Raw genomic sequence first — 21,441 nt, forward strand, 5'->3', positions numbered from 1 at the left:
GCCAATATGAGCCCGGAATTTTTTTTCAGCCACACTCCCCGATCGGCCGCTCGACGTTGATTTTTGTTTGTATCTATGAAGGGGTAGTCATAGTCCCTTCTAAGCTTTATTCTTATAAATAAACATCAATGTATAATAATCTCATATTGTTTGAAGAGCGCGAAGCGCGAGCTATTTTTCGTGTATTTTATCCTAAAATTTAAACATTCTGGGCAATGTTTGTGATCCTAAACGAGATGTTTATCCAACTAAATAATCGCGCTCGCAGATATTTTAAATATACGTTTTGATCTGAAAAAAAAGATCTGTTAACGGCTTCTTGCAGTTAGCCATGAAGACGTTACATATTTCCAATAATCAAATAATGCGAGCGTGAAGCGCGAGCTGAAAATGTTGACATTTCTACCTGAAGAATGGAAATTCTAAGCACTTTTTGTAATCGAGAAAAGGATACGTATATAACTAATACGAACGCGAGCGCGAAGCGCGCGCGGAATAATTCGAGATTTACACCTAAAATTGGGACATTCTATTCATGTTTTGTAAATCACGAAAAGGATGAGTAATTGGAAATCTTCCTACATTACTAATGCGAGCGCAAAGCGCGAGCAGAAAATTTTTGATATTGTGATCTGAAACTGGATAATGATTTAAATAGAAAACAAGCTGTATGCGTATCTGAATAAACATGCTAGCGCGTGTTTATTCTGGGCATTCTAGACACCTTTTTTGTCATGAAAATCAATATAAAATATTCCGATCTGAAAAGGGTCAATGTCTGAATTTCAAGCACTTTGTAGGAAAATTGTGAGGTGGATATGGATCACAGTTGAAAAAGAGCTGATTTGGTTTATTATTATAAACGAGATTTGACATATTCAAATTCAAATTTATTTATTTCACTTCCATCAAACAAAAACAAATTGTATACCATATATAAACATAAATATTTGTATCCGTTGCAAAAAAAAATTAATAATAGTTGTGAAAAAAAAACACTTAGACAATTTTGGCAACACAATGTAGAATTATGTATACTATTTTTCAATAGAAATTAAATTAAGATGGAAATGGAGGGACCCACTAAAAAGCAATGCTTGTACAATGTTGGCCCCTCAAGAAATAGATAACACAACAAATAACAAAATAACAAAGTACAAATACAGATATATGTAATCAAATGAGAAAAAAAATGAGAGAGAAATAATACTCACAAAATAAATACGAAGTTATCAAAAAATTTATTTGATATAGGACAAAATAACCCTTCTTAAAATATATCCACCCTTTCCCACCCCACCCTCCCCCCCCCCCCCCCAGAAAAAGAGAAGAAAAAAGGGGAGAATGCCCTGAGAAGATGGATGGGTGCTGCTGAACGTAGGTAGAACATATGCCATCGTGGACTCAAGCAAACTGGATTCAATGATGTGTATAAAAGGAGAAAAAAATATACAAAATAACCTGGAAAGAATATAATGCACGAAAAATGTGATTGATGCCGTGAACAAATAACCGGTAAGAAGGCGGATAAGCGGACAGGAAAGAAAGAGAAAATAGAGGAGAGGATAGACACAATAATGTATGAGGTTCAATAACGAGCACATCTGAGAAGGACTTGTGTCAGATTTGTTTGTTTGTTTTTTCAATAAAAAAAGGATAATGATTATTTTATGTTTTAATTATAGTCTTTATAGTAATAATGATGACTTGACAGAAATGATGAATTAGACTTAATTTGGGAGTATATTATAAGATTTTAATAGAGATAATTTGAATTCAGTCTTAAAAGAGTTCAAAGATTTTGCAGTTGTTATATCATTATGAAGTGAGTTCCATAACTTCGGTCCATACTAGACCGGGACATTCTAAAAACATTATGTCATGAAAATGATGATTATCTTCCTTCGTTTTTCCCCTCTCTTCTCCGTTCTTTTTCTTTCCCCGGCTTTTTTTTTTTGCTCTCCAACTAGGAGGGGGGGGGGAGGGCGGGCCCCTCGGCCCCCCGTGATCCGCCTATGAGATGATTATATAACTTAAAAACTAAAACTAAAAAGTAAGGTCATGAATCATCGTAGGTCTATATAAAAAGCATGCTAATTAGACAGTAATAAGGCTAATTAAGGTCAAGTCCACTCCAGAAAATTTTTGATTTGAATCAACAGAGAAAAATCCAACAAGTATAATGCTAAAAAAATTCATCAAAATCGCATGTAAAATAAGAAAGTTATGATATTTTTAAGTCTCGTTTATTTTTCAAAAAATAGTTATATGAACAAATCAGTGACATGTAAATGAGAGAGTCGATGATGGCCCTCACTCACTATTTCTTTTGTTTTTTATTGTTTGAAATATACAATATTTTAATTTTTACAAATTTGACAGTTATATAGGGACCAACTTGGCTAAATCATAAAATGTTTTTAAAATGGTAATTCTGCATGTTCAGAGAGGAATAAAACTTTCTTTCACACGAAAATGAGGGGAAAATTTGAATATTTCATATTTCACAGTGGCGGATCCAGGGGGTGGCGCAGGGGGCGCGCCCCCCTAATATTTAGGCGCCGCTCAAAACAAAATAAAAGAAAAGTAAAAGAAAGAAAAGGCGCTGCTTGAAAAAATAAAAATAAAGGAAAGAAAAGAAAAAAAAAATACACTGATATAATATTAGCAACAGTAAGGAAAGACTATCCCCAGCAAAGTACAATCATATCATCTTCCTTATCTTTTCTTTTAACTTCCCTTTTCCCAACAACTTCGCCGGTTAAAAATAATCAGCAGTGCGCTGCCTGCATAAATTATAACTGGCGCCAATCAAGAATAATCGGCGCTGGACAAGAATAATCAGCGCCATTTGGTTATATAAATCGGCGCTAGTCGAGAAAAATCGGCACTGCCAGAGTCTTAACCGGCGCCGATCAAGGATAATCTGCGCCACCTTAATCTAACTCGGCACCAGATAAAAATAATCGGCGCCATCTGGTTATAAATCGGCGCCGGTGCAGAAAAATCGACGCTGCCTGAGTTCTTAACCGGCGCCGATCAAGGATAATCAGCGCCACCTATATCTAAATCGGGGCTGGTCAAGAATAATCAGCGCCATCTGGTTATAAATCGGCGCTGCCTGAGTCTTAACCGGCGCCGATCAAGAATAATCAGCTCCACCTAAATCTAAATCGGCGCCGGACAAGAATAATCAGCACCACCTGGTTAAAAATCGGCGCCAGTCAAGAATAATCGGCGCCTCCTGGTTCTAAATCGGCGCCAGTCAATAAATTATGAATTGCCGCTGCCTGAATCTCACGTGACGTCGGTAAAAATAATCAGCACTACTTGTTCTAAATCGGCGCCGGTCAAGAATAATCAGCGTCCCCTGGTTCCAATAAATAGGCGCCGGTATAGAATAATGAAGAAGGGCTATTGCCAACCAAATCTAGATCGGCGCCGGTCAAGAATGATCAGCGGCACCTGGTTATACATTTTATTGTTGAATGGTCATAACAAAGCTTATCGCATGCCCTTACAGAGTGGACTGGGGCGGGGCAGTTGCCCACAGAATGACAGATGTCATGAAATCTTTAATTTATTAAAAAAATCCTAGAATCATACAAAAGCGTATATATATAGAGCAAATCCTTTAATTTTGATCTTATTTTCCAATGCTTTAATAAAAAGAAGGTCAGTCACTTTTCTTCTTTACACATTGCACATTGTGCCACCTCTATGGCCTTTAGTTTAAGACAGATACTATAGTGTTTTACAGGGGCCGCGGAACGGTTTTCAAAGTGGGGGGGGGGGGGGGCTGACCATGCTAAAAATCACAATCATATGGTCAATTTTAAGTTTTTGTACACGGTTTTGGAAAAAAGTGGGGGGGGGGGGGCTGAAGCCCCCTCAGCCCCCCCCCCGGTTCCGCGGCCCCTGTTTTATGAAGATGATTCGATATTTTAGCCCAAAACTTTGCTAAAACCCGTTGCTAGTACCGGGAGTGTATAATTACGCAACCAGTCGTATATTGAGATTGAGCTACACAACTCGTTCTTTATTCATGCTATTTAATTAAAATCGTGCTTAAATTATCTGCTTCTCAGATTGGAATATAAAAAGTTTCAGCTCGCGCTTCGCGCTCGCATCATTTCTGTAGCAAAACCCCATACTTTTCATGATTAAATAGGTGAATAGAATGTCCCTTTTTCAGGACTAAACGTCAAAAGAACTCCCGCTTCGATTTGCAATAATCTTGTTCTTTATTACAAACGTCCATTAAATTGTCATTTTTTTCAGATCGAAATATCAAAATTTTAAGCTCGTGCTTCGTGCTCGCATCTATTGTTTTTTTTAGATACCCATCTTAATCATTGGTACCAAAAATGCATAAAATATCAAGCTTATTTCTGGTCAAAATATAAAGAAATTTCAGCTCGCCCTCGGCACTCGCATTATCTGTGTATATAGTGAGATATGTATCCTCCTCATGAGTTACTACACACAGTCCTAAACAGGCACCTTTTTCCTGTTTTCAGGTCAGTATACTAAAAAAATTCAGCTCGCGCTTCGCGCTCGCATTAATTTGTTGGTGAGATATGTGTTTCTATGTCATGAGTGATATAAATATATATTTATATATGCATATGTGTGTGTGTGTTTGTGTGAGTTTGTTTGTTTTGTGTGATATCGAGCGCCTTTGGAAAGTTGATTCATGATTTTGCCCCCCCCCCCAAATCTTAAAAAAGGATCGACGCCCCTGTGTATATGATATATATATACATATAGTAAAAAAAACTAGTATCTCTATTAATATACAAAAGTATTGGCCTCATCGCAATAAAAAGGGTTAATACACGAGATTTTGAAATCGCACATAACATGCATAATTTGTGTTACTTTTTGCTTGTTTATTTCTTTAATAAGTTTTTCAATCTCTCTCTATACATGTATATGTTTTAGAAAGATTATATGTTTAAATTGATGAATATTTTCTGTTATAATGAGATATGTTTAAGTGGACTTCATGGAATGGTCGTATACGCAGCAAGGGGGAAGGGGGGGGGGGGCACATTCGCGATCTGCTGTTGTGAAAAACTATTTTTTTCCCTTAACATTTCATGAAAACTATGAAAAATGTGCAAATGTGAGATGTGCACCAAATTTTCGAGTCTTGTGGTCATGCAAAATGGCATGACTAGAAATCCTACATTTGAAAAGAGCATTTGACAGGGTCAGACTTTACCCCTTTTTCAACATTTTTTTTACGGCGCCGGTGAAAATGTGTGCGCCGCTCGGCGGTGCGCCTCCCCTTTCGCCAGAAGCTGGATCCGCCTATGTTTCATGTAATAAAATACAAAATAAAAAGTGAGTGGATGATGTCATCAGTCCGATCATTATTTTGCATTATATACCAGGATGTGCATATAACTTTTTTGAGAAATTAAGCGAAATTTAAAACTGTCATAACTTTTTTATTTTACATCCGATTTTGATGAAATTTTCAGAGTCATACTTGTTGGATTTTTCTCATTCTGTTAAAAAGGGTCCTGCCCCCTACATTTGACGGACCCCCTAAAATTTCTGTTGTAACCCTTTTTTTTTTGCTTATAATTTTTTTTACCTGTGTCCAACCCTAAATTTCAGGTGGACCCCCTTAAATTTTTTGGCTTCCGCCGCATATGTTGACTTGCCCTTAAAAAAAAACAGCCCAATGTTGCTAAGGTGGCAACCTAGCTGCATGGAATTTACTTCAATACCCTTATAGAACATGAATAATAATTTTTTGAAAAAAGAATAATGGTTCCTGATGACTTATTTTGGTTTTCTTTCATGATTTGTCTATTTTTTTATATTTTCTGAGAAAATTTCATTTCATTGATAAATCAACATTCGCAATGTATGAATGCTGCTGGCTTTCGACGTCTAAAATCAAATTATTGAAATTCTAATAACTGTATTAATTAGATGGATTTTTCTCAAGCCTTCTGCAATTTTTCTGCTAGTATTAGACAGAATTACGGAGCTAGGCGCCAGAGGGCGTTTTCACTTGGCAAAATGGCTGTGAATGGCATGCTCGTGAAAGCTGACGACGTAGTCATACCGAAACTTGAAAAATTACTCGAAGTAGATCCTTATTTATCAAGTCACCAGAGAGAGTTAAGAAGGAGGTATGTAACTTGTCACCAACCAGTTAAGTCTTCGAGCTTAGGCCTTCTTATGTCATGGAATTCTGAATTTTCTTAGACTAACCGTGGTACTGGTTGCTGCAAAACTCGTACCATACAAACGAGTACGGGTGCAGCAACCGAGCTAACCAAGGGAGTTTCCGCTTCCCTGGGTTTACCGAGCGAGACCTCGACTCCCTCCCAGGCCAGCGCCAGCCCCCGGCCCGACCATCGCGTCGGCTAAGCCTTAGTCACTGGCGAGATAACACAGCACCGCACTGTATCATATCGTCGGCGGTCTTCCGAACAGTCGTATCACACATACGACGGTGCAAACCCATTTCAGAGAAAATCGACTTCAAAGTTTACTCTAAATTTCACATCTAGTTCCCCAGCCGTAGAACATATTCATTGCTCGAAAAATACATGGTTGGAAAGACCAAGACAATTACTTGACAATGGTATCCTTATTTTTACACAAAAGCAAGGATCAGAGAAAATATCGCAAATGAGCTACATGCTTGTAATTTCGGTTTGAGCGGTTTAGATTTCCCCCGTGCAAAAACGCCATAGGGAATTCAACAACCCTGACCGCGATTTCAATGCGCGCGGTCAGTCAAAACGTCGTATCGCTTTTCACGTGCAAAGTCAATGCAGTGCAGGTGGCCGATACGACAGTTTGACTGACCGCGCGCATTGAAATCGCGGTCAGTCAAAACGTCGTATCGCTCTGTCACGGTACACGTTTCCAATGGGATTTTCGCATTTTATTAAAAAAATGTATGGCATCGCCGTGAGAATCCTCTCATATCTCATAAAATAAAATAAATTGCTGCCTAGAAATTTAGTAATGAATAGAGTAGGACTTGTACTTTAATTTTCTGCAAAAATCTCAAAATCGATTATTTGACCAAAATTGACTGATACGACGGTTCGGATGACCGTCGACGATATGACTGCAATCCACAACCATGCCAGAACGTTGGTGATCATTTTGATTTTAAGTTGGGTTACTAACTTGGGTGTGCAAAATCATGGCATTCAATTTCACCGGGGTAAGGTTTTGGAGTGGTTCAAGAGCTACCTCTAGTCTCTGATAGAAAACAGTTTGTATTTTTAAATGGTGTTATTAGTCTTCTATGCCATAGGCCTACTATGCAGTCAATTACATGTGGAGTGCCACAAGGTTCACTCCTTGGACCTATCTTATTTCTCATTATTAAGGATTTCCCTCAGTCTTCAAAAATCCTTTCATTTATCCTGTTTGCAGATGACTCAAGCATATTTTTTTCTGAAAAGAACCCCTGCAATTTATTGCAAACTATCAATTCTGAATTGATTTCTGTTAACGAATGGATCATTGCTAACAGGCTTTCCTTAAATCTTGTTAAAACAAACTACATGTTATTCAGCAACACCCTAGCAACATTGCCAGATAATATTACAATCAGTGATGTTCAGATTACTGAAGTCTTGAGTACAAAATTCCTTGGGGTACACATTGATAGTAAGCTGAATTGGAAAGTTCACATATCTTATTTATGTAAACTTCTTTCCAGAAATTCAGGAGTCATTCATTGAAGAGTATATTCCCAAAAAATATTTTATGCATGTTGTACTCAACTCTCATTTTGCCTTACTTGAATTATTGCATCCTTGCCTGGGGTAACGCTGCTAAAGTTCATTTAGATGGGTTATTTAAAGTCCAGAAAAGGGTAATTAGACTAGTATGTGGAGTAAGTTCACGATCTCACACAAATATTTTGTTTTATGAAAACAAGTTCCTTAATTTACATGACATATTTGATCTCAACCTTGGTTGCATTATGTATCAATTAAATAAAAGAGAACTTCCACTTGCCCTTGATTCATTATGTGTTAGAAATGACCAAATCCATTCTTACTATACAAGACAAGTTTCTTTTCTCCACTTGCCATTGGTCAAAACTAGTTTTCGGCTAAATACATTCGTTTATACAGGGCCAAAATTATGGAACTCCCTTCCTTCTTCATTGAAGAAAACAGTTAGCCTTAGTGTTTTTAGAAACAAGTTAAAGACCGATTTACTGAAGAAATACTTAAATCAGTAAACGAATGCCTGCTTGTTATATCTCGTCTAACTTTATAAATTGTATTCTTCCCACAATTATCTATGCAAAAATAGAGCTCTGCCTATTTTCTTTATATTTTCGTCTTTTCTTTCTTCTTTTTGAATTTTAGATTCTTATACTTTAGGTCTAATAGAATGTTTGCATTCTGCATTTCACCTTTTTGTTACTTTTTAGTGTATCTTTTGTATTTGTATATCTGTACTTTGGTTATTTACTCAAATTTTTTGTTTGCTTGTTCTATGATGTTTTAAAATGATTGCTAATATAATTTTTTTAACATTCTGGTGGCCTATGGCCCACAAGCTAAGCTTCTTAGTAGGTCACCACGTTTCATTTCCGTCTGTTCTCATGGGTGTTATTAATGTTCCATAAAAAGTAGTGCATGTATTATGTATATTATCCTGTAATTATTTACTATTGTTCTTTGCTATTTACTTGTATCCCAATAATCTACTGTTGTTATTGTTGTTGCTTGATATTGGAATTGAAACGAAATAAAGATTCATTCATTCATTCATGCATGTAATCAGACAGTAACTTGAGTAAGGCCAAGAGAATGAAAGTTTTTAGATTTGCGTCCACCGCCCGCATGCTCCAAAAGTATAATTAAATTAAACCTCCCACATGAAAATTTCATTATTTAAAAAAAAAATTCATTTACTTGCTCTCCATCACGAAATTACAAGTTCCAAATCATCGCAGGGCAGTAAATACGCACTTACTACGTGCATACGGTATACCACTGCCACTGCAGCGCACCTTCGATCTTCGCACAGCTAGCTAGCTGTGGCAAATTGTCTAGACTATAGACTGTACAAAAAAAACTACAACAGATACTGTCTCGGCTCAGCGAATCAGAGATCGCTGATTGGCCAATCGCGCAGATCACGTCATGACTACGTGGTCGCCAAAATAATTCCTTCGGACTGCGTGCGAAAATATCGATAGCGATAACAATATCCGGTCACATTGTCTACGCGGGAAATGGTCTTGGTTCGTGATCGGATCGCTCCAGTATCGATCGAAAAATTATCGAGACTCGGCAATTCATGCATATTCACGAGACGCTCCGAAACCAGGAAATCAATTGACTTTGTACACGTTGCGATAGACTCTACAAACTCCAACGAACACGATGCCATATCGACGCTAATTCGTAAGATTTTGACCGAAAAGCAAGAAGTAATCGAAATTCACTTACCTGTGGCTGTGCGGTATCGGTGAGAAAATAGATCCTCCGAGAATACCTTTCATAATTCATATAAAATATAGGAAAGTGAAATTCTAGGTCGATTTTGGTACGAGGTGATAGAGAATTGCACACTTGTTTTGGTGGAATACTGTGTGGGGCAATGGAAGGCTTGCAATGCGCATGCTTACTATATTTTCATTCATAAATTGGCTCTCGGCAGTGGCTGGATGACATCATGTAATAAGCAAAATGTACACGCCCGCTAGATAATGAATAATGAAAAAAAGCCTCGTGTCATTTGAAAATTTTTCGAACGCATATCTAATACCTTACTTCTCATGGCCTAATGTATTCTGGGGAGGGGCGGGGCCCAGCCCCAGCCCCCCGGTAGGCAAAAGGGTTAAGGGGGGGAAGGAAGGAAAGTGTCAAGAGAGGCATTAGGCCTATAGAAAGAAAAGGGGAAACTGAGCTGGGAAAGAAAGACATGAAAGAGAAAAAAGAAGAGAAAGAAAACTCGGGAAGGGGGAGAAATAGAAAGGAAAGGAAAAAATAAGGGGGAGAATGAAGTAGATTACCAGTATTTTAAACTTAAATTCTTAAAATTTAAAGAGAAAGAAAGACAGAAAAGGGAGAGAAGAGGGGAAAAGAGAGGAAAAAAGGAAATAAAACATCAGGTGTGCCAATTTGATGCAATCGACCTGGGGGTGCCAAATTGATGTTCGACCTAGGGGGGCCAAATTGATGTTCGACTGAGGGGGCAGCAAATTTTTGTTGGCAGGGGGGGGTGCCGATTCGATGTTTGGCGGGGGTGCCGTATTGATGTGTGACCTGGTGAGGGGCGTTGAATTGATGTTTGACAGGGGGGGGGGGAGTGCGGAATTGATGTTTGACCACGGGGGCGCCAAATTGATGTTCGACCTAGGGGGTGCCGTATTGATGATCCAATGCATTAATATTTACATAATATTGACTGGCCTTGAGGGGAGCATCAAATATGTCGCCCGCAACAGAATCATATTGGCCCGAGTCTTTAGACGAGGGCAATATGGTTCTTTTAAGGGCGACATATTTGATGTTTCCCGAAAGAAGAGCCAGTCATTATTATTACCTAAGGCTGTACAATGTGTAATTCAACTTTCAAGCTACTATTTGGAACAATTTATATGCCTGTTTGCTTATCACTACTTCTGATTTCAGGTTATTCATGACCTTGGCAAAGTAATCATTAATAAGCAATTGTGACGTAATTGTTACCTTGCAGTCACGCATCATGCATGGCACACACATACACTTAACGCGTAGAAATCTACAATGCGTTGGTTCATAAACTGGTTCTAGCCAGATTTTTCAAATACTGAAATTAGCGATCAAATTCGGCTCCTACTGCGCAAGCGCATTGGTAGAAATATGGCCAATATTGCCCTCTGTTTTGTACAGGATTCGTATGGGCAATGCCCGGGGAGGGCAACATGGCAAATGTTTACCTCGTTGGTCTCGGATTGAAAGTAGCAAGCAAAATATGACTTTTATTTTTCTGCTAAAATGCCTTGTATAGGTAATATTGAGCCATATTTCTGTTGAAAACATTCATACACTGTAGGCGCAGGCTCATCCAATTAAGCTATTTACTACACATTGCTGAAATAAAACAATGTTTTATTAGGGAGGTCACATATCCTGGAGCTAAACCATGTTCATTAGAGTTTGTAGAATCTATCACAATGTTCACAAAGTCAATTGATTTCCGAGTTTGGAGCGTCGCATGAAATTGCAGAATCTCAATAATTTTTTATCGATGCTGGACCGATCCGATCACAAGCCAAGACCATTTCACGCATAGACAATGTGACTAGATATCGTTAACGCTAACTTCCGCATGCGGTCCAAATGAATTATTTTGGCGATCACTAGTCATGAAGTGATCTGCGTAATGAACCAATCAGTGGTCTCTAAATCACTGTGCGAAGCTGGGCTATCCATTGTGCACACTCAATGGGCGATTTACCACTGTGTTCAAATTTAGTCCTGACCGGAGTCACAAGGATAGCTCTATAATAATAATAATGATAAGATCTATTTACCCAGGTTAGCCACTTCAGTTTCGAAAACTGTTCTACCAGCGGGCCCTGCTCTATAGACTTTATTCTTGTTATTGTGAAAATTGAAGACTGGGACTGGCAGGAGTTTGTCTGGCAGTGCCAGTCCACCCAGTACCAGTCTACCCAGTGCCAGTCCGCCCAGTGCTAGTCCGCCCAGTGGTAGTCCACCCAGTGCCAGTCCCCCCAGTGGTAGTCCACCCAGTGCTAGTCCACCCAGTGGTAGTCCACCCAGTGGTAGTCCACCCAGTGCCAGTCCACCCAGTGCCAGTCCACCCAGTGGTAGTCCACCGGTAGTCCACCCAGTGCCAGTCCGCCCAGTGGTAGTCCACCCAGTGCCAGTCCCCCCAGTGGTAGTCCACCCAGTGCCAGTCCGCCCAGTGGTAGTCCACCCAGTGCCAGTCCCCCCAGTGGTAGTCCACCCAGTGGTAGTCCACCCAGTGGTAGTCCACCCAGTGGTAGTCCACCCAGTGGTAGTCCACCCAGTGCCAGTCTGCCCAGTGGTAGTCCACCCAGTGGTAGTCCACCCAGTGCCAGTCCGCCCAGTGGTAGTCCACCCAGTGGTAGTCCACCCAGTGGTAGTCCACCGGTAGTCCACCCAGTGCCAGTCCGCCCAGTGGTAGTCCACCCAGTGCCAGTCCCCCCAGTGGTAGTCCACCCAGTGCTAGTCCCCCCAGTGGTAGTCCACCCAGTGCCAGTATGCCCAGTGGCAATGTCAAGTTATAGACCGAGAAATCAGTCTATATCGGTCAGGGATATGCTTCGCAAAGACTTCATCTGGCTTAACGGCATCCCCCCTGTGCAATGGATGACAAAAAGGTCATAGGACTCGTAATGATGGAGGCTTCCTAACCCTCCTTGATTACTGCTTAATTCCCCATGTGATTAAACAAACAGGGTGTTCTTAACCCTAAATAGACTGGGCTATTTTGCTGCCTAGGAAGACTGGGGGGGGGGGGGGCTGATTCAGCTTTGTTCTTTGTTTTTCTACTTTTTGTTTTTTATTGTTTTTTTAATGGAAATTGTCCGCTACTTTATTTTGACCATAAACAAGATGAAATTAATTGAGTTTGATTAGTAAAATTGAAAATAATGATACATTTATGAATTTTGACTAAAAACACAATTTGCATTGGATTTGTACACAAATTCACGTTTTGAGCAATTTCGGGTCAACATGCACTTTCAAAATGTTGCGTAATTTCGGAACCACGTACCCGGGCGTCGCAAATTTGGTGTCAAAAGTTGCGCAAGACTTGAAAGAAAAAAGTCGTGGAATGGCGCGGCGCCAGCTTTTCCGCGTTACAGATTTATCGCGAAAAAAGTCGAGGGGGGGGGCTGAATCAGCCCCCCCCCCCCAGTCTTTTTAGGGTTAATATTATAATCAGCATACAAGCTTCGCGAAGTATGTGATATAAATTCTGAAATTTTTATTCCAAAGAGCTGTTGTCGGGTTTGTCGATCATTTGTCATGATTTTTCTATTGCAGCTTGAGCATACAAATCAGTGTTCACCTTTATCCATTTATGGTATAAAGATTTGATTGAAGAACCTGAAGTACATTGCAAGAAGTTAATCTAAAATTTTATTGGTAAAATGGAAGACCAACCTGCCTGGGCTCTGGCGCATGGGTCCTATGTGTTTAAAGACTGCTAAATCAATGGACCGCAACAAGTGATATAGGCCTATAGTCATTGAATCATTGCAATATCAAATGTATAAATTGTCATTATAGGCCTAATGCAAATGTTAAAAATCAATGTCATATGAAACAGAATTGATCAAGAAGTATGGTGAACATGAGTAAATAATGATACATGCTGTGGCTAGTCTACCCTGATCATTAAAATCTTAATCTTCCTGCTATACACAGGCGTCAGGGAAAAGAATTCCACGGGGGCTCGGGGCGATTTCTTTCTCCCCCAAAATGCTCAAAAGGGCCCAGATGGGGGACTTGGGGGTATGGCCCTCAAAATTTTCCCGACCAAGAAAAGCCGGAGAAAAAAGGAAAGGGAAAGGGATGCAGTATAATATTATTTTATGAAATTTAAATATCAAAATCTATCACAAAACTATATTTTTTTAATAAGGTCAACAATTTTGCTCTCTTGCTTCGCTCACTTGTAGCTTTTTAGAAATTTTTCCCCATGCGCAATGTCTGGTCCCCTCAAATTTCTTAGCTCATTACACTTACACTACTGCTGTTATACTACCCAATTCTTATTGCAGGTATGGCTGTTTTGAGCAGATCTTAGCTTCAATAGAGCAGAATGAAGGTGGCTTAGATGAGTTCACAGCTGGGTATAAGACACATGGCCTTCATAGGATGGATGATGGGGGAGTGAGGTGTAGGGAGTGGGCACCAGGAGCTGAAGCTGTCTATCTTAAAGGAGAATTCAGTGAGTACTTGATTCAAATAAGACAGGGAATTTTATATGATTGTATGTGTCTTGGAAGTAGTAGTATGTTTAAGTAGAAGAAGGAGGAGGAGGAAGAGAAGAAGAAAAGAAGAAGAGGGAGAAGAAGAAGAAGGAGGAGGAGGAAGAGAAGAAGAAGAAGAAAAGAAGAAGAGGGAGAAGAAGAAGAAAGAGGAGGAGGAAGAGAAGAAGAAGAAGAGAAGAAGAATAGGGAGAAGAAGAAGAAGGAGGAGGAGGAAGAGAAGAAAAAAAGAAGAAGAGGGAGAAGAAGAAGAAGGAGGAGGAGGAAGAGAAGAAGAAGAAGAAAAGAAGAAGAGGGAGAAGAAGGAGGAGGAGGAAGAGAAGAAGAAGAAGAAGAGAGAGAAGAAGAAGAAGGAGGAGGAGGAAGAGAAGAAGAAGAAGAAGAAAAGATGAAGGGGAAGAGGGAGAAGAAGAAGAAGAAGAAAAAAGAAAGAAATAAAGAGGAAAAAGGAGAAGGGGAGGAAGGAAAAGAAGGGAGGAAAAAATAAAAAATAATAGAACTCATTGCAGGGAATAAAAGAGCAAAAATTGCATTTAAAGAAGGAAAAGAAGAGAAAGAGGGAGCACGTTTAGTGTATTATTCATGGGATTTCAATTTTCATTTATCTTGATAGATGGTTGGTCCAGTACTGAGTATCCTCTTAAGAACACTGGTTTTGGTAAATGGGAAATAACTCTACCCAGTAAACCTGATGGTTCATCTCCTATTCCTCATAACACAATCGTCAAGGTAAGATTGGGGTTTGTGATAAAATGGTGATAGGGATCTTAATCAAATGAAATCTATCATGTGAACACAAAATTATTCTTAGTTAAAATTAAATATTTTTCTAATAATTAATTCTATTGACCGGTCTTAATTTTGAGGTAAGTAGAGTTTACTTTCAAAATAATACATTTTAACCATGTACTTTTGATCATCAAATTTCTTAAATCATTAATCAACACCTGGCGAACATTTGATTAGTGTAAAAAGTAGTACGGTTAATCACTGATTGGATGTACATTGTATCCATTGTTTGAGTTTTACTCCAAGGTCTAATGGGGATCTTAGCTAAACAGATATGAGAGCTATGATGATGATGATAATGATTATAATGATTTCTCTTCCTACTAACTTTATTATATATTTTATATTAATTATAGTTCTACATATTTAATAATAATAATAATAATAATAATAGCCAATTTTTATATAGCGCTTTTCCCAGAATGGCTCAAAGCGCGTTACAGCATATTATTACCCCGGTCATTGGATTCATTTCAATCCCGCACGAAAAGTGCACAATTTCCACTCCCTGGGGAGCATTCCTTGCATTCATCGCAGCCTCATAATGGCGCTGGCAAATTCAAACGTACAATATCTTTCGCATCCTACCGGATACCCATTTAGCACCTGGGTCGAGAATGGCAAAGTGTGGATTAACGCCTTGCCAAAGGACGCTAGACCGCGGTGGGATTCGAACACACGACCCTCTGTTTACAAGGCGAGAGTCAGAACCACTACACCACGGCTCTTCCACAGCTCTATTCCACCACGGCTCTATTCATATATTAATTTATTTATCTCTACATTGAGGGGATTGAAAACTACAAGCTCTACTTCTCAGCATTCCCCACCATCGTCAACATTTACTCACAAAGTCACTTTGATATCAAACGTATTGATTCTATGAGACTCGTGTATAATTATTATACAGTAGAAAAGAATAAATGAATAAATAAATAATGAAAATTACATTAAAAATATTAATTATAAGAAATAATTCTACTCATGTTATTATTATTATTATCAGTCTGGCAAAGTGCACCATTCACTGATGATAATGATGCTTGTCATTAATGTAGCCTTACATCTACTGTAATATTCATTATCAAAAAGGCATTTTTCATGACTGTTTATTTTTGTATTTCCTCCATAGCTTGGAATCAAAACAATGTCTGGTGAGATTGTGGACCGGAACCTAGCCTGGGCCAGTTATGCAGTCCAGGACCCTAAGACGTTGTTGTACCAGAGTGTATTCTGGGATCCACCTCAGGACCAGGTCTATCATACAAAGAACCCTAAACCTAAATGGACCGGTCAGGGTCTAAGAATCTATGAAGCTCATGTCGGTATCTCATCATGGGAAGGGAAAGTGTCATCATATGATCATTTCACTGATAATGTTCTACCAAGGATTAAAAGTCAAGGTATATATATATAGTAGGGAAGGTGTCATCATTTCACTGATAATGTTCTACCAAGGATTAAAAGTCAAGGTATATATATATAGTAGGGAAGGTGTCATCATTTCACTGATAATGTTCTACCTAGGATTAACCCTATCTAGGCCAGGGTATTTTTGGAGTTCATTTATTTTTGAGATCTCAGCCGTTGGCCGAAATGCCAAGAATTGGCACGCAGGTTCTGGGACATAATCTACAAAATTGCATAGTAATATATTTCATGCAAATTGCTATAATAATAATAATAATAAAGGTATATTTATCCAGGGTAGCCACTTCAGTTCCGAAAACTGTTCTCCCAGCAGGCCCTGCTATTAAGTGATTATGCTAATTTTTGCAAATTAGTTTGAGAAATCATAATTTTCCCTCTAACTCCCTAAATAAAGCTCCAAATCTTCTAATTTTTGGTATAAAAACTCTTTTTGGTGTTCTTAGCAAGTGTACATGAAAAAAATTGCGATATCAGACCAATTTCTTATGTATTGTTTTTTGCAATTTCTTATGCATTTCTTTGTTATTTGGACCTTTTGTTTTTCATTGTTTTTTCAATGAAATTTGTTGGGAACTCTTCTGAGATCGTAAGCAGCATAAAATAAATACATTTAGACCAGCAAAAGTAAAAATAATAATACATTTATGATCTTTGGTGGTAAACACAATTTGCATTGACTTCTCCACGAAATCACGTTTTTGAGCAATTTTTTGTCTGACATGCACTTACATAATGTTGTGTGATTTCAGAACTGCGTACCCGGATGACACAAAACTGGTCTAAAAAGTTGCGAAAGACTCAAAAGTAAAAAGTCAGTCCCCCCCCCTAGGGTTAAAGAGTCAAGATATAAGGATTAAGAGCTCTTACACATTACCAAGGACAAGGATTATCTGCTTGATCATATCATATGAAATTGGATTGTTCCAAGTTCCAGAGTGTTAATTCACTAAATACATGCCCAACTATAGTGTTGGGTTGGGCTCATGTACTTTCTTCGATTACAATATTAACATATTGAAGAAATTTTCAATTGCAATTACATTTTTTCAATTACAATTACCAATTACTTTCGTCAATTAGAATTTCAATCACTTTCCAGAAAAGTCGTAAATGAAATCAATTTAAATTGTGTGCATAGTACCACCTATTTCAACACAATTATAAGTTACAGAGATACTGACAAGATGAAGGTTTGGGTTAAAAAGCACAGATTCTGTTTGTTACTCTCTTTGATGCTGAAGCATTTGACATGAAAAAAAGGTTATTAAATTAAATCACAAATTCAGTAAGTTTGTTGTTAAAATATTGAATGATATCAAAAGTAATTGATAGTAATTTAATTCAATTTCATTTTTTTTTCCAATTACAATTTCCCTTTCAAAATTTCAATTACAATGACAATTACTAAAACTGTAATTAGTTACATAATTGATCAATTACCTTGTAATTGAGCCCAACCTTCTGTTGAACATAAATCAAATGATAATGTAAAAACAATATAAACATAAAGAATATTTTGCATGGAATGAACTGTTGGTTTTAACAAACTTATGGATGATACCAAAATTGAGTTATAGGGGAATTTAATTGATACATGTATGACAATTTTTTGGAGGGACTCTGTTTAATTGCAGTAATGCAACATTTGTCTTTGTGTCAAGCTTGCAGTCTATCGCTATTTGGAGGTAATACCATGAGAGAGAGTTGATTCCCATTCAGTATACATTCAAACTGGTGCTATAAAAAAAATACCCACACAAGGCATGTTAAAATTGTGTTTGAAATATAATATGTATTAAATTTGTTCTATGGCATGATAAAGTTGATTAAGATTAGATGAAGTTGCCCTAATTGGAGAGGATAGAATTTCAATGCTCTTTCAAATGTGCTTCTTGAAAAAAAAAAACTTGGGTGCATTACATTTTGAAACCTCAAAATCTCTTTTTTCCATAAAAATTTGCAAATTTTTATTCTCTTTTAACCTCTATTTCAGATACATAAACCTTAGAAGTATTTATTGCACAATAATAAAAATACTTGTTGTCAATTTGATGAAATATTTTGTTTTGCAGGTTACAATGCTATTCAATTAATGGCCGTTATGGAACATGCTTTTTATGCTAGCTTTGGTTATCAAGTTACTAGCTTCTTTGCTCCTTCAAGGTATGTACATTTTTCTACTCTTTCTTTACATTGGGTGACTTTAAGTTTGGTGCTAGGATTATGACTGTTTTTGGTTTTGCTTGTCAATTGTTCTTCACAGAATGCAACCAGGGGGGCGTTTCATCAACATTTTCGTCCGACAAGTTGTCAGATCTGACAACTTTCCTTGATAATGATTGGCTGAGAGTCACTGTTACAATAGTAACTGTCGGATAAAACAGGACTTGTCGGATAAAACGTCCGACAAGTCCTTTCATGAAACGCCCCCCGGGTCCTTTTGTTAGCAATGACAACATTTTTTTCCTTGCTTGTCAAGTAAAAAAAAACAATTACAATAGATCATATTATACAGTACCTCTTGCTAAGACTAATCACTGATTGGTCAAACTACATCATGTGATGTTGTTCTATTTCGTCTATCATCATCTCAGGGTTTTTACTTGCTTTTGATAAATCAAGAAAATCTAAACATGCGATACGTAAATTAAACAAAACAAAGATAATATTGATTTATTTTACAGTCAGAGATATCTTGAAAGTTTCTGCAGGAATTTGATTTTGCTTTTTTTTTATTATCCTTATATTACATGTCAAAGATTAGGATCTTTTTATGTGAGATTTTTATAATGTTAAATTAACTTCTTTTTTTATCTCTGACAGTCGCTGTGGAAACCCAGAGGGTTTGAAACGATTGGTTGATAGCGCCCATGGTATGGGAATCTATGTATTCTTAGATGTGGTTCACAGTCATGCTGCTAACAACGTCTTAGATGGTCTGAATAACTTTGATGGTACAGATAGCTGTTACTTTCATTCTGGAACTAGAGGACGTCATATGTTGTGGGATAGTAGACTCTTTGATTACAACAAGTAAGTAGAAGATATCAAATTATTTTTGGGGGCTCCATGATAAATGCAAGCGTTATGTGAAAAAAGGTTAGCTTTCAAACAATTCACAAACACTTAATTGTATATTGTAGTAAGGTAAGATTACTTTCTGAAATATTTGTATAATAATAGCCGCTTAATAATATGTAACAGTTATATTGTGCTTACTACAATGTTCCAATCACTGCATACTATTACCCCGGCTTTAGCTCGGCTATACTGATCAGATGCTCGAGCATTCAAGGAATTCCTTCATACCGGGTACCCATTTACTACCCTGGGTGGAGAGTGGCAAATGTAGATAAATGCTATGGTGGGATTCGAATCCCGGACCTTGTGGTTCAAAGTCCGGAGGCTAATCCACTGAGCCATAATACCACAATACCCCTACTAATTAACAATTAAGAAGACTGCTATATTCATGTATCCATTTTAATAAAAACACCTCTCCCTTCAATGAACACTTAAAGGTGGAAGAAATTTATGAACCATGGGGGGGGGGGATTTAATTGTACATTATTTGCAAGAGACTTAAAGGACAAGCCCTACCCAACAAAAAGTTTATTTGAATAAAAGGAGAAAAATCCAACAAGCATAACACTGACAATTTTATCAAAATCGGATTTAAGATAAGAAAGTTATGACATTTTACAGTTTCGCTTAATTTCACAAAACACAAAACGGTTAAATGCACATCCTTGTCGGTATGCAAATGAGCAGACTGATGACGTCACCCACTCACTATTTCTTTTGTATTATTAGGAGTGGGCTATAAATGGGTGATTTTTGGTTTTATTGTGGGAACAGTTTTTTTGTGTTCCTTTTACCTTATCTCAACATGAAATGACAATATTTTTTGTCTCGGGTCCGAGAAAAAAGTGTGCCAGGCCAAAATCCAAAATGGCCGCCAAAACCCCCCAAAATCACAGTTTTGGCCACAACTTTTTTATTTGGTGGTCATTTTCTCTGGTTTTGGTGTCTATTCATATGTTTTGGGGGGCAGGCAATTTGTTTTTCCTATAATTAGTACTTTTAAACCATTATTTGTAGAGTTAAAAGGTAATTATACCTAAATTTTCCAATTTTTGTAGCCTTTTTTCAGCCAAAAAATTGGGTTTTATCATCCTGGGGTTCTGGGATATTAGATGATACGAGGTCAACAATAGCAAGCAGCTTCATATAGCTATATTGCTTTTATTCCTCCACTTGGGTTTTACGCATATTTGCGAAATATATCTTATCAAATAAAAGAAAATGTAATTTATCCATAGGGGCTATACGGTGTACAATGCACTGTACATACTACACTGCATATATTAGTAGACCGGCCAAAACGATTTTTTATACTTTGGACGGCAAAATTTGTTAATGCTTGCTAATGCTTGGCATCCCAGCTAATAGTCTTGCAAAAATACCCAGGAATGGCGTACGGCCGGATGCCAAGCGCAATTTTGCGTGAACGTGTCATTTTAGCGTAAAATCTGAAAGAATGTCGAAAATCACGCATTTAGATATTTTGACGGATTATCATCATATTTTTTATTATCTTTGATATGAAATTATTTTTATTCAGAGTTTCAAATTATAAGTCTCATAAATATGCATTTCAAATTTGAATATTACACACACACACATGGCACAGGGAAAAATAAAACCGCGATTTCCTCAAAATATAAGTTTGTGAAAACTATCAATAGTTCAAAGTTTTTTACGCAAATTAAATTCTTCGATTTAAATGCGTTTCTCAATCGAATATATAGTAAATGTCCTAATGCCACAAATATTAAAAGAATTTTCAAGTAAGATGGAAGATATCTCACTTTATGTTATCCGAAAGGAGACAATGTGCATTTTACCAGGTGCGCATTTTGAAAGAAAAATTGAAAAAACCGTACATTATGTACATTATTACATGTATAAGTACATACTAAAGCGAGTTTTTAATTACATGTATATGTACACACTAAAGCGAGTTTTTAATTGAATAGCACAATTTGTCAATTCTTTGCATCCCAGCTCAAATTCTTGCGGAAATACTGAGGAATAACGTACGGGCGGATGCCAAGTGCACTTTTGCGTGAAAGTATCATTTTTAGCGTGAAATCTGAAAGACTGTCGAAAATCACGCATTTTGATATTTTGACGGATTATCATCATATTTTTGATTATCTTTGATATGGAAT

General features: G+C 37.6%; 1 protein-coding gene across 1 annotated transcript in view; it reads left to right on the forward strand.

Moving 5' to 3' along the window:
- Window positions 1–6,029: 6,029 nt before the first annotated feature.
- LOC129263617 (1,4-alpha-glucan-branching enzyme-like) overlaps window positions 6,030–21,441 on the forward strand; it is a 40,369-nt gene continuing 24,957 nt past the window's right edge. The window contains exons 1-6 of the mRNA XM_064100640.1: window positions 6,030–6,152; window positions 13,778–13,947; window positions 14,601–14,716; window positions 15,909–16,179; window positions 18,280–18,370; window positions 19,031–19,240. Of these exons, the coding sequence (XP_063956710.1) occupies window positions 6,040–6,152; window positions 13,778–13,947; window positions 14,601–14,716; window positions 15,909–16,179; window positions 18,280–18,370; window positions 19,031–19,240 (971 nt within the window). The 5' untranslated portion in view covers window positions 6,030–6,039. The remainder of the gene's footprint in view (window positions 6,153–13,777; window positions 13,948–14,600; window positions 14,717–15,908; window positions 16,180–18,279; window positions 18,371–19,030; window positions 19,241–21,441) is intronic.

Source organism: Lytechinus pictus, chromosome 6 (assembly GCF_037042905.1).
Source record: "Lytechinus pictus isolate F3 Inbred chromosome 6, Lp3.0, whole genome shotgun sequence".
NCBI lineage: Eukaryota > Metazoa > Echinodermata > Echinoidea > Temnopleuroida > Toxopneustidae > Lytechinus > Lytechinus pictus.